General features: G+C 36.1%; 1 protein-coding gene and 1 long non-coding RNA gene across 2 annotated transcripts in view; one reads left to right on the forward strand and one right to left on the reverse strand.

The window, feature by feature from the left end:
* C2H3orf67 (chromosome 2 C3orf67 homolog) overlaps window positions 1-13,858 on the forward strand; it is a 303,609-nt gene that overhangs the window by 132,502 nt on the left and 157,249 nt on the right. Inside the window, exon 6 of the mRNA XM_023200633.2 lies at window positions 12,768-12,924. Coding sequence (XP_023056401.2) covers window positions 12,768-12,924 — 157 coding nt within the window. The remainder of the gene's footprint in view (window positions 1-12,767; window positions 12,925-13,858) is intronic.
* Window positions 1-13,858, reverse strand: part of LOC111533995 — a 204,425-nt gene that overhangs the window by 103,660 nt on the left and 86,907 nt on the right. The gene's annotated exons all lie outside the window — the stretch shown is intronic.

Consider the following 13,858-nt stretch of genomic DNA (forward strand, 5'->3'; position numbering starts at 1 on the left):
TCATCAAAATCTGAGCATTATGTATGTGGCTGTAACCCATACACAGTGTACATTCATGAAAATCCAGTATTTGAAAATAAAATATTATCTTTCTATTATAAGTAAACCACACAAGTATCTTGATGAGGTAGAAAGTGAACTTGACTGAAAGGTCTTTCATATTCGATAAATGAGTTTTTCAGATGAATGTGTGTTATGTGTTTACAGTGCAGGGTATGTAATGACATAAACAATTTAGTATTTATAAAGAAAGGAGCTATAATAGGTACTGTGGAGCAAAGTTTCCTAATCCTTTTCAATTCATCTGTCTTCCTCATGTTTCTACCCCTGGACAAGTGGCTCAATAGAGAATATAAAAAAACAAATGTAGGCAAGAAAGTTAAATATGGCTGTTAAAAAATTAGTGATATGAAGAAATCATATTAGTGACTACCCTAGGTGACTTCAGCTCATGTTATGCTAAATTTTAAAAAGCAAAATGGTCATAGCATATCTAGAACTTTCCTTCCAAATATGGTAAATCTAGAAAAAATTTGAAGCAGACCTAAACAATAAGAAACAGATAGGGCGTTTATTTCCATGGTGTTCTCCTCAGGCCCATATGCCAACGCAGTGAGATCATCAAGTCGTAATTACTTGTAATATGTTCTAATTACTCTATATTTTATTACATATATAACATATAAATAGTATGTAGGGGTTAAGAACATAGAATCTGGATTCTGACACTTACTAGTTTTGTGATCCTGTGCAAAGTTTCTGTTTCATTTTCCTCATCTATAAAATGCAGGTAATATGAAATATACACACCATTAAGGTTGTTGTGGGGATTTACATGAATTAATAAGCATAAAGCTCTTAGAACAGTGCCTGGCACAGAGTAAGTTCTAGATATGGATTGTAAGTCCTGTCTGATCTATAGATGCTACTTCTTCCAGGAAGCGCACTATGATTTCCCCTCTACAGATTAGATATTTTGGGCATAGCTCATCATTGCCATTCACAATTTCATAACCCTCATAATACCTCTCCACCTTGCACTTTAACAATCTGTTTACTTGTCTGTTTTTCCCAGTAGACTACAAGCATGTCTTATTTTCCCAGTAGACTACAAGCATATCATCTCCAGTGCCTATCAGTGCATGGCATATAGTAAGTGATCAATAAATGTTTATTGAACAAATCGGCAAGTCTTAAAGTGTCTCCTGACATGGGAGAAAAAAAATAATGAGTTTATCATGGCCAAATTATATAAGCTTTCTAAATGTGCTTGGTGATTCCACAAATGCTCATGAATATTCAAATATTAAGAAATTTGGTTTGAAAACTTGCTCTCATTCCTCCCAATCCAAGAGGTGCTTGGCAGCAGAGGGTCTTTCCTTTCTGCTGCTAGTATGCTCTATTCCCAAAGAGTCCTTATTTAATTAAAGCTGAGTTGTGTTTTAGGGGAAATTTCTCCAGAGAGCAGCAAGGTGGCAGAGAGCATGTCACCCATTCAAGATGCCATCTCTAGGGGCCTTCCTGGTGTTGATGTTTTTGCCAAAGCATTCTTCACTTCTTTGTACCCCTTAGGAACTAGTAGATATTTTGTTGGCAAACCTCAAAACAGCATTCTGAAAGCATTTCAGCTAGCATTTATAAATCAGGAAATTTCATGTAAAATTCCTAATTTCAGACCTTCCTTGAAAAAGGTCAGATTTTTCAACATTGAACCTGCCTTATCGCACACAAGCACTCGGTGGGAGGTAAGTAGTAATGGCACACTTCTAAGAAGGTGTAAGCTCTCCTGTGAAATTGAATCCTCTTCACTCATAAGACATGCAGGTGGGCTCAGACCCTTCTTGCCTCACTCATGTTGGTTTTCTGCCTGGGCCTTCTAGGTGTTCATTGGCAACCCTTGATTTACAGGATAAATGCCAAATGGTCCACTTTGCCTTGGTTTTTTAGCTAAGTCCTTTAGGTAGCCAGAGGCTGCAAATAAAGGTAATATTCTTCTAGCTACACCAAAATGAATATTTAACATAGGCCACTTTCTGTCCCAAATGGCTTTAAATGTTCCTTTCAAATAAAAATTTTTATATTTCATGTTATTTTTAGCTGTGAAGAGTCACTTTAATATTTAAGTTATAATAATTTATGCTTTTAACTTGGGTTTTCAATGGCAAGAACAATTTTAAAAATTAAAAACTATCAGATTAAATAGTAGAAGTACCCACTTAGTTGAGACTCACTGGAATCAATCTTAGTTCTTTAATGTAATTTCAATTAGTTGATGCTGGTGTCAGATGAACATCAATGTCTCGTTACCAAAGTATGTATTAATGTACAGTAGGTTTAATTCAGTTTGAATAAGAAGTTCAGTTATGAGATATCATTCAGCATAAATCATTCATTGGAGATATAACAACGTGCTATGATAAATTATAATGCCAGAGTCTTTTAGTAACCTCTAGAATTAAGATACCCAGTGTTTGTCATTTAAATGGATAAAATTACTCTTTAGGAGCTATTCCATCTTGAACCACAACTCTGATGGAATATTTTATAGCTTTTATTACAAACTGGAAGTCTGGTATATTTTTAAAACTTCCCCTCATAGATCATTTTTCCCCTAGAGCCAATGGAAGTTTGAGGTTTTTAATAGTGTTTAATTTCTTGAGTGTCATTGATTGAGAAGGGAATGGAAGAGGCAGATTTATTCAGACAAGAGGTCATTTAGAAATATGTACAAGATACGATTAGAGAATGTCTCTTGATGATACCATTCTAACCTAGAATTCATTGTAATGTTGATGGTACGTGATTGAGAGATTTTTAATGTTTTCATCTCATTTATGTGAATATTATTTTTTCTTCTTCTTCTTATTCTCCTTCTCCCTCTCCTTTTCCTTATCCTTCTTCTTCTTCTTCTTCTTCTTTTTGTTTTTAATGGAGTCTCACTCACTCTGTCGCCCAGGCTGGAGTGCAGTGGCACGATCTCGGCTCACTGCAACCTCTACCTCTCGGGTTCAAACAACTCTCCTGCCTCAGCCTCCTGAGTAGCTGGGACTATAGGCAGCCGCCATCACACCTGGCTAATTTTTGTATTTTTAGGAGAGACAGGGTTTCACCATGTTAGGCAGGCTGGTCTCGAACTCCTGACCTCAAATAATCCGCCTGCCTCAGCCTCCCAAAGTGCTGGGATTACAGGTATGAGCCGCTGTGCCTGGCCCGAATATTATTTTAAATATCTTTTTTCTTTCCCTACTTACTGAGTCTAATATGGGTATTGAAGAAATCTGGGGAAAGGAGAACTGTCTTATGCCTTCTTATGCTGGTCCTGAATGGTTAAGTAGGCCCAACTAATTCAAAATAAGTTTATTCTAGAAAACAGATGATTACCTAGCTTTAGCTTTGGGTCACTCCATTTTCAAAATGCTTACATTGGCAGAATGCTGTTAGGATTAACATGTGGCCTCTGGAGCTAGATTCTATGGGTTCAGATTCTGGTTCTGTCACTTCCTGACTATAGGCCCTTGAGCAAATCAGTTGATCTCTCTGATTTAGTTTCCTCAACAGTTAGATAGTGCAATAATAGACAGTGCCATACTCATAGTAAGTGCTCAGTCTGTTAGCTGATGTTGTTACTATTTTACTATTTTCTATTGACATGAATCCATGTTTATTAACTTGTAAATATGGTATCATCATAAACCTCTGAACTTAGTTTATTTTAATTAAAAAATATTGATTGAGTTCCTGCTGTGAGCCAAGTTCTGTGCCAGATGATTTGAATCCAAAGGTGAATGGAACATGGTCTTTCTTCTTGAGGAGATTATAATGTGGCAGAAAAGGCAAACGTGTAAATAATTATTGATAATGGGCTATGGTAAGCACCAAACTAGTCTTGTGAGATAAGTACTACTGGAGGAAAATATCAGACTTTTCTACAGTTAAGTATGGCACTGGCATCTGAATCTGGGAAGAGCCTCGGACTGCTTCCACTTATGGTGGAAGGGGGAGGGGAGCTAGCCTGTGCACAGATTGTGAGAGCTGAAATAAGAGAGACAGAAAAAGAAAGAGGAGGCATTGTCAGGCTCTTTTCATCAACCAGTTCTCATGAGAACTAAGAGTGAGAACTCATTCACTTCCTTGAGAATGTCACCAAGCCATACATGAGGGATCTGCCTCCATGACCCAAACACCCCCACCAGGCCCCATCTCTAACACTGGGTACCAACTTTCAACATGAGACTTGGTGGGGCCAAATAAGCCATATCCAAACCATAGCAATAACTAATCAGCCAATTGAGGAGGTTAACGGAATGCTAAAAAAAAATGTTTTTAATCCAAAAGATTGTAGGATTAGAGAACTGAACAAAGAACAGATGGAACCAATTGAAAACAAAAAGCAAGATAGTAGCCTTCAACTCAAACATATCAAAGTCATTACATTAAGTGGAAATGGACTAAATGCTCCAATTGAAAGGCAGAGATTGTTAGGTTGATTAAAAGCAAGAGACAATTGCATGCTGTTTATAAAAAGTACACATTACATCTAAAGACACAGGTTACAAATAAAAAGATGAAAGTAAGATGATATACCGTGCAAATACTAATCATAAAAAAAGCTAGAGTATCTATACTAATAGCAGACAAATTAGACTTCAGGACAAGGAACAGTATGTAATGAGGGATGTTTCACAATGATAAGGAGGTTAAATGATGAAGAAGATATAACAGTCCTTAATGTGCACACATCTAATAACAGAGCTTCAAAATGCATGAAGCAAAAACTAACAAAACTAAACACAGAATGGTAAATACGCAAGTGTAGCTGGAAATTTCAAGACTCCTTGCCCAGAAATTGACAATCACTAAAGATAAAGACTTGAAAAACACTACCAATTTGACCTTTGACATTTGTAGAACATCTGACAACTGCAGAATACACATAATTTTCAAGTGCACATGGGGCATTCACCAAAATATATATGTTAGGCCATATTTAACAAATTTAAAAGATTGAAATCATATATAGTGTGCCCTGTGCTATAAGGGAATTAAATTATATATCAATAAAAAAAGATAATTGGATAATTCCCAAGCACTTTGAAATAAAGTAACATACTTCTAAGTAATCTATATGTAAAAAAATTAGAATATTAAAAAATAATATAGCTGATTTTAAATGATAATGAAAATAAAGCATACCAAAATGTGTGGGATGTATCTGAAGCAGTCACTGCCTAAAGGGAAATTTATAGCTTTTAATGATTACATTCAAAAAGAAAAAAAGACTTAAAATTAATTATATAAGCATCTAAGAAAGGTAGAAAAACAAACAAATTAAACTGATGTGTACAGAAAGATAGAAGTAATTAAAAGAATAATTCAATGAAATAAAAAATAGGTGATGGAGAAATTAATGAAACCAAAAATTGATTCTTTGAAATGATTAATAAAAGTGATAAATCACTAGCTAGACTGATCAAGAAAAAAAAGACAGAACATACGCATTGCCAATATCAAGTATGAAAGTGGGGAAAAAGGAAATGAAAGGAATATTATGAACAATTTTATGCCAATGAATTTGACAACTTAGATAAGTGGGAAAATTATTTTAAAGACACGAATAGCTAAAATTGATACTAGAAGAAATAGAAAATGTGGATAGCCTTATATCTGTTTTTAGAAAGTGAATTTGAAAAACATTCCGTAAAAGAAAATCCAGGTCCAGATTGCTTTACAGATAATTCTTCTAAAATTTAAGGAGTAATACCAGTTTAAAACGCTTTTCTCAAATAATAAATAAGGAGGAACATTTCCCAACTTATACATGAGGCCAGTATAATTGATATAAAATCAGACAAAGATATTAAAAGTTCTCAAAAAAGCTATAAATCAGTATCCCTCATGAACGTGGACATATGGCTTCTTAACACAATGATCCAGTGGCATTTATTCCAGGATTTCAAGGTTGGTCTTGATTTGAAAATCAATATAATTTATCACTTTAGCAGAATAAAGGAGGAAAATCATAAAATTATCTCAATAAATGCAGAAAAATTATTTGAACAAATTTATGAGCCATTTATGATAAATATTTACATTAAACTAGGAATAGAAGGAAACTTCTTGAACTTGGTAAAGGGCCTTTGTGAAAAGCCTACAACTAAATCACACTTACGATAAAATATTGACTGCTTACTCCCTAAGATAGGAAACAAGGCAAGACTGTCTACCATGGCTGGGCATGGTGGCTCATGCCTGTATTCCCACCAATTTGAGAGGCTGAGACAGGAGGATTGTTTGGGCCCAGGAGTTCAAGACCAGCCTGGACGACATATGCAGACCCCCATCTCTACAAATAATTTTTTTAAATTAGCCAGGCATGTTGGCTTATGCCTGTGGTCCCAACTGTTTGGGAAGCTGAGGTGGGAGGATCACCTGAGCCTGGGAAGCGGAGGCTGTGGTCAGCCTCCACTGGCAGTGATCATGTCACTATACTCCAGCCTAGGCCACAGAGCAAAACCCTGTCTCAAAAAAAAAAAAAAAAAAAAAAGAATATTCACCCTAACCACTTGTATTCAGCATTGTATTAGAGAACTAGAGGACCCAGCCTGTGCAGTAAGACAATTAAAAAATTAAAAATAGAAAGATTGGAAAGGAAAATGTAAAACTTTCTTTGCAAACAATGTGATCATTTATGTAAACAATTCTAAGGAGTCTATAAAAACAAAACAACCTACTAGAGTAAATGAGTTTAGCAGAGTCACAGCATGTAAGGTAGGTCAGTAGACCAAAATCAGTTGTATTTCTATACAGTAGCAATAAACAATTAAAAGTTTCAGGTTTTAAAGATATTGAAAATATTGAAAATTTTCAATATCTTTAAAACTCTGAATACTCATGAATAAACTCAACAATATATATGTATATAGGTCTTTACACCAAAAACTGTAGAACTACTGAGAGAAGTCGGAGAAGACCTGCATAAATGGAGAGAGATACTGTGTTTATGGATTGCAAGACTGTATTTGTTAAGATGGCAGTGTTCTCTATATTGATCTGTAGATTCAATCTAATTCCAGTTGAAATCTCAGCAGGCTGTTTTTGCAGAAATTAACAGACCAATTCTAAAATTTATATGGAAAGTCAAAAGACTTAGAATATGTCAAAACAGTTTCCAAAAAGTACTTATATCTCATGATTTCAAGGCTTGGTTTAAAGCCTAAGTAATTAAGACACTGTGGTATTGGCACAGATACCAAAAACAACAGTTTTATTCATAATAGCCAAAACCTTTAAATAATCTAACTGTTCAAAACAGAAGAATGAGCAAATTGTGGTGTATTCACCAAGTGGAGTACTACTCAGCAAAATAAGAAAAAACTACCAATATACACAACACTGATGAGCCTTAAATATTATGCTGAATGAAGACACCATTTACTATGATTCCATTTATATAAAGTTACAGAACAAACACAAATAATCTAAGGTGGAAGAAATCAATGGTTGCCCCTATGAGAGGTGAGTTCTTGTATTATTTGGGAAGCTGCACAGGATCTGCCTGGGGTGATTAAAACATCCTATATCTTGATGGGATGTGGTATGCAGGTGTATGATATGGTCAAAACTAATTGAATTCTATCCTTAACATCTGTGCATTTCATAGTATGAAAGCCAGAAAGATTTTGTGGTTGACATTTATTGAGCACAAATGATATACCAGGTACTATTATAAGTGTTTGCATGTACTTAAACATTTAATCCAAACAACTCTATGAGGAACGTGTGTTATTATCACCATTTTATAAATGAGGAAAACGAGGCTCAGAGAGGTTCAGTAACTGGGAGCATTATATAACTAGTAAGTGGTGAGGCAGGCTGGTATCCAAATCCAGACAGTTTGGCTCCAGAGCCCAGACTCTTGCATCCCTGGGAAGAATATATTTCAAAGGAGTTGCAGTATGGTTTAACTAGAGGCAGTTTCCAAACAGATTTTTAAAAAATAGACTGTGTGACTTGATAATTAAAATAATGTCCAGTTCAAAGTTTAAAAAGTGAATGAATTCAGAATAATGAAGTGAAGTCTCAAAATGTAACCTTATGAGTGGATTCGGAACAGAGGAGAGGCAGGTTTTTGAAGGAAAAAGAGTTAAAGGACCATTAGGATGTTGAACAGGATGTTAGAAGATGAGATGAACCTGGGTCCAGCTTTTTTCAGGAGTGTAAATAGAGGATGGTGTGGGTGCATCTGTAGGAGTGACAGGAATGTCCAGGGAGTGATTGAATAAAGACTGGTAAAGCTAAAAGGGTAGTGGAGCCTGTCTTTGCAATGCCTTGGGCTTCAAAGATGATAGAATTCCAAGTCAGAAATGCACACCCTCTCCCACTGCCTCCCAGCCCCTTGACCTCAAAATAGAGGGCTGTAGAAGCACAAATGAACCCCATAAGTGAACTTTAACTCCAGAGTTGAAGGAGAAGTAATATCTCAGAAAAAAGCTATGTTTCACTGATAGTAACGTGTCTAAGACTCTTAGAAAAATGCAGAGAATGTAAGTACTTTTCATAAATAAGAATTTTAGGGGGCACGGTGAAAGTGGCTTGAGGATGAAACTATGATTTCAATAAGAGATAGTTTGCTCCATGTGGGTAGGAATTGGGAGGTACACATGGATTGCTGAACAGGTATTGTGACAATACTTCTGCAAGAAACTTGCCCTTTCTTGGTTCAGCCAAGAGCAAAGTCTGGCAGCTCTGTCAGCCCCAGCTTTCCTTCCTCTCCTCCCCTCTCTCCATAGAAGGACTTGTCATGATTTGCTTTTCCTAGGGAAAATGTTTTTAATACATTAGTAGTAGGTAATTGTTTCTTCTAACCTTGTAAATATAAAATTACAATTTCAAGCTCTGCTTATACCACTTATTAAACACAATATAGTAATAGAGATGAATAAGGTCATTGTAAGCTGATTTTCTATCGAGAAATTATAACTAAAGTGAAAAATTATTTTTAAAGCCACAAGAATAAACATCATAAGACCCTGGTCTCTATATACCGTTATGGGAGTGAGAAAACAGAATGAGGTTCTAAAACTCTGTGAAGTGATGTACTTTAGGATTGCCAGGGTATGAAATTGTGGTTTCTTGTTTGTCATTTCCTTTTGGAAGGACAGTGCTGGCTAGAACTGTGCACTGTTAGTAACACAGGCTTTTTCTGCACTGACAAATGTAACTAATTTCTTGAGATCTTTTCTATAGTAATGGCAGAGAATAGGAGCATAGGGAATCAAAAATATGCCCCCAAGGATTTATTATTTGATGCACTAGAACTTGTGGGGTATGTGTGTGTGTGTTCACAGAATTTGCATGCCTTTCAACAGTATAATAAAGCCATATTCCAAACACGAGTTAGTAAAAACTAGAAATTCATGCTTTGAATCATTCTGTCACCCTTTGCCAGTCAACTCCTTTATGCAAAATTCCATGCTGGAAGTAAACAGCATAAACTTACTTATTAATCCAAGCAACATACTAAATAGAACTGTCTTTTCTCTTTCAGATTTCTGTCTTCTTTGGCATACTTCTTATGCATCAGAAGGACCAATAATTATGGATATTTTAGATCAAGTTATTTCTTGCTGGACTAGAGTTGCACATAGGAATATAGTAATTAGAGATCAAGAAAGATGTCAAAAAGGGATTTTTAAGAGTGAATATCATCAAGAATAATGAAAATAATATTTTATAAAGTTCAGCTGTAATTCAGATAATCTACCTGTTGGTAGTAGAGAGTTTATACACTTTTCCAATATTTCAGAAAATATATCACAGCATTTATATGAACAATGAGTTATTTGTTGAAGCATATGAAAATTGGAAGCTTTATCAGTATCAGCTAAACCAAAAAATAATTTCTGCTCCCTCTAACCAAGGGGGATTTGTGAAAGTTATTTCCATCTTTTTTACAAACCACCCCCATCTGTGTTCCCAGGAAATTGATTCATTAAATAAAGTTATCAGTTCCCAGACATTTATTTGTTGAATGATTATAAAATGAAAGATTGAGTGTATGTGTGTAAGCATGCACACATACACTCAATGCCCACACTCAGTGCACATACACACACATCTTCATGTGTTCATACACACACACACACACACATATGCATACCGTTATTTGTTTAGTACATTCCATGAAGCATGAATCCAGGTTGAAAGAATAAAAGGAGCATGACCATGATGGATAAGAAAAGTGTATAGTGGGTAAGGATCTGGTTTCTTAGGACTCAAAGAGTTTTTGAAGGAGGTTGGAACTGACTCCCAAGCAGAGCTGGCAGTGTAGCCAGCTGGAGATGGTCTAAATAGGTAATAAAGGAGCAGGACCCTGAGAAGAAATGCCCAGCATGTCATGTCCATGCCACGCTGGGCCTGGAAAATGTATTTGTTGTTCAAACCCAAACTCAGATGTCACCTCCAAGTCTCCTAGATGGGAAGACTTAGAGTCAAAGAAAATAAAGCAGATAATTTTAAAAAACAATGGTTAACTGTCAAGATATTTTTAAAGTTGTATAAGGAAGGAAAAGGTAATCATGGAGAGCCACTTGGCTCAGTTGTGTACAGTATTTACATAGTCACAAAAAAGAAAACACATAATATGGACTTTAAGGGAAAAAATGAGAGCAAATGAGAAACAAATAATTATGCAGGGAGGATGAAGTAGGGGAAGCAAGGTATTAGCTAGCTAAGTCTTATCTACCATATTAGGAAGTCAGTAGATAGTGTCTAAAATTGATGAATCAAGAGGCATTACTTTAAAATACAAAGGGAACAAACAGTTAAATGAGTTGACAGTATGATTAGATGAGGGTAGGGTGACAAAGAACTGTATTTTGTATGAAACGTTTGGTGCTATCTGGCTTATATTTGCATACCATAATACAATTTTTTAAATTTTTTTTCAAATAAGGCTTTCCTAAACCCCCCACATCCCCACCATGAGCCCCCTCTGTAGTAACTGTATTAGGTAGATACCACATGTGTGCCTTCCTTCCCAGACTGGAAGGACTGTCTTATTTATGTCTGTACCCCTGGAGCCAAGCCCGGAGTCTAACGCATGATAGGTACTCAGCATGTGTGGGGAAGAATGGGTCACTGGAATTGCTGACTAATGAACCAGCTGAATGGTTGGGATCGGGGCATGATAAAAAATCTTTTAGTACTAGGAACCACGTTTATACAACAATAATAATGCTAATATAATAATAAGGTTAATAATTATGATTGGATATCTAGAAACCCCAACACATCCATCCCCTATAACCTGCATTTCACTAAGCCACAGTGTTCCACTCTGTGGCGTATCTACTGGATTTGTCCCTTTTACTCTACTTCCTACATCAGCTTCCTAGCCAGCCCTCTTTACTTCGTGTTTAGATGACTGGCAGGGACCGAGCTAGTCTTTCTGTGCCTTGGTGCTCTCCATTCTGCCTCCTTTCCCCGACCAACCCCATCTCCCACCTCAAAATATTCCTGCATCATGGTTTGTCCAAATTTCTCAACACTCTGCTTTTGCACATTCTTTTGTAAAGAACCACAGTGATGCTTCACCCTATCCAGACGCTCTGAAACCTGGCCTCACTGGGCCATCTTACATTACTTCATTCCTCTCCAGTGTTCAACATTCTGCCAGTCAAGCCAATCACACTATTACTTTACTCTCAGTCTACCTGCTGCCTTTGCTGACACCAGGCTCCTTTCTCCACAAAGACCAGAGCATTGCCACAGCCTGCAAATGTAATTTTACTGTTGAGACATCTACGCAGAAAATACTCTTCATGTATTTAATAAATAATGTATTTTGGTCTCTTTTACTTTTTCTACTGTGGAAACAACCTAAGGTTCACCTCCATATTAAATCAGCATTCCTAGATAGATAAGATTTGTCTTTAAAAAATATATATATATATACACACACACAGGACCTTATGTAAACTTTGCTTCTAAGCAAATAATGGAAGAGCCCAATATTTTAAAAGAAACATATAAAATATTAATACTACTTTTCATTTCAAAAATTATTTTTCTGGTTTTTGTCCTATAGTCTTAAATATGTCTTCATTTCTTGCTAAATGATTTTTTTTCATTTTCTTTAACCATTTAGAAAATTTGTTTGATGAAGTATTGAGGGGCTTAATTGTTTAATGGGCAGAAATTAGTCCCTAAAAGAGTACTTTGAAAACTGGCAAATACCAGGCATAATTACAAATTCTTTAGAAGAATCTATTTCTGTACGATAGGTTAATTGGTTATAAGTAGACAGTACTGACCACAATTTAAACCCAGCTTCTAATTTCATCCATGCCTTTTTCAACAAATATGAGTGGCTAATTGTGATCAAATGAGTCCCCTTGAAGGAACAATTGGCTACTTATCTCTGATTTTCAAGATGTAAGTGATCTAACACACCTGCAGTTAGCTTCTGCTGGCATGCTTGCCTACAGATAGAGAGTTCTTTCCCAAAGTTGTCATAGTGTTGTCTCATGATGGGAATTCTGTAGTCTGATGACCAATGTATAATTTAGAATTATGGTGATTTCTCTGGAAAGATCAGGTCCATTTTTAAGCCAAAACAGAGATAAATCTACCTAAAGGGGAAAATTAGTTTGGGGCCTGCTGATCAAGATAACTGCCTCAACTCTCTGAATGTCTGCATATAGATGGCGTGTTCATTTATGTGATAATGAAAGGTACTTACTCTTCTTTGTATCTCTCTATTTTAGTGGTGCAATCTATGCATTGACTTGGTGGCATTCACCAGTGAAATATTCAAGGGGGCAGTTTTCCAGTCATTGGACGGAATTGTTGTCTCAGCTAACTGTAAGCTACGGAAGATCTTCACCTTAAAATCAAAGCCTCAAGATACTGCTGATAAAGATGGTATGTTCAGGTTGCTATCAAGATTTTTTAATTCTCTGATGTATTTTTAAAATTAGCCATACCTTTGGGATAGTATGAGTTTCTGGTAGCAGTTTGATTTTATGTCTGCTAAAGTAAATTTGTCCACAGTCATGCTGATTTCTTTGTTCTGGATCAAATGTTTATTTTTACTATAGCTGAATGTCACAAAAAATGTATTAATCTTCTCTTTGTGGTCGTTTTCTTTTTTCTTTATGGTAACACTTGCTATCTGTCTTAGGCTCCTTAGTCACAAACAACATAATCCTCTTTGGGTGGTTGAAAAAGAAAATGAATTTGTTTAAGGAAATTAGACAGTTCATAGAATCTCAAGGATATTTAGAGAGTCAGCTTAGAGCCTATAGCCAAGAAGAATCCAGCCTCTACCACAAGATTTATCTAAGGACAACCCCATCCACTTGCCACCCCTACCCACTGCCAGGAGCTACTGCAGCTATACAGAGACTCCATAAGTCACATCATAATGCTGGGCTATAAGTTCCATAATTTCTGTTACAGCAGCCCCGGAAAGTAGGATGTTTTCTTCCCTGTCACCCTTATCAGAAGTAGATATTTTTTCTTCATATTTGTCTCCACTGAAAACGTTTCGTGTGGCTATTTCTGATCTGTGGAGTCTAGGTTGCATGCTACACAAGGGAGGCAGGCAAAGCAACGTCTGATTCCTGACTAAGGAGGCAGGACTCATTGTGTAGGAAAGTCACCAAATTAGGAAGGGTGTGCAAAAGATGTTGGGCATCCAAAAATCTCTGTCCATTATGCTGTCTTATTACTCTGTGTACATTTCAGGAAGTCATTTGGGAGAAATCATATTAATTTTCTAGTGATCAAGTTAAAATGGAAAAAGAGTTGACTTCTTTCTCATATTTCTAGAGATACTAGAAATATTTTTACACTA

The sequence above is a fragment of the Piliocolobus tephrosceles genome, chromosome 2 (genome assembly GCF_002776525.5).
Source record: "Piliocolobus tephrosceles isolate RC106 chromosome 2, ASM277652v3, whole genome shotgun sequence".
NCBI classification, from domain to species: Eukaryota; Metazoa; Chordata; class Mammalia; order Primates; family Cercopithecidae; genus Piliocolobus; species Piliocolobus tephrosceles.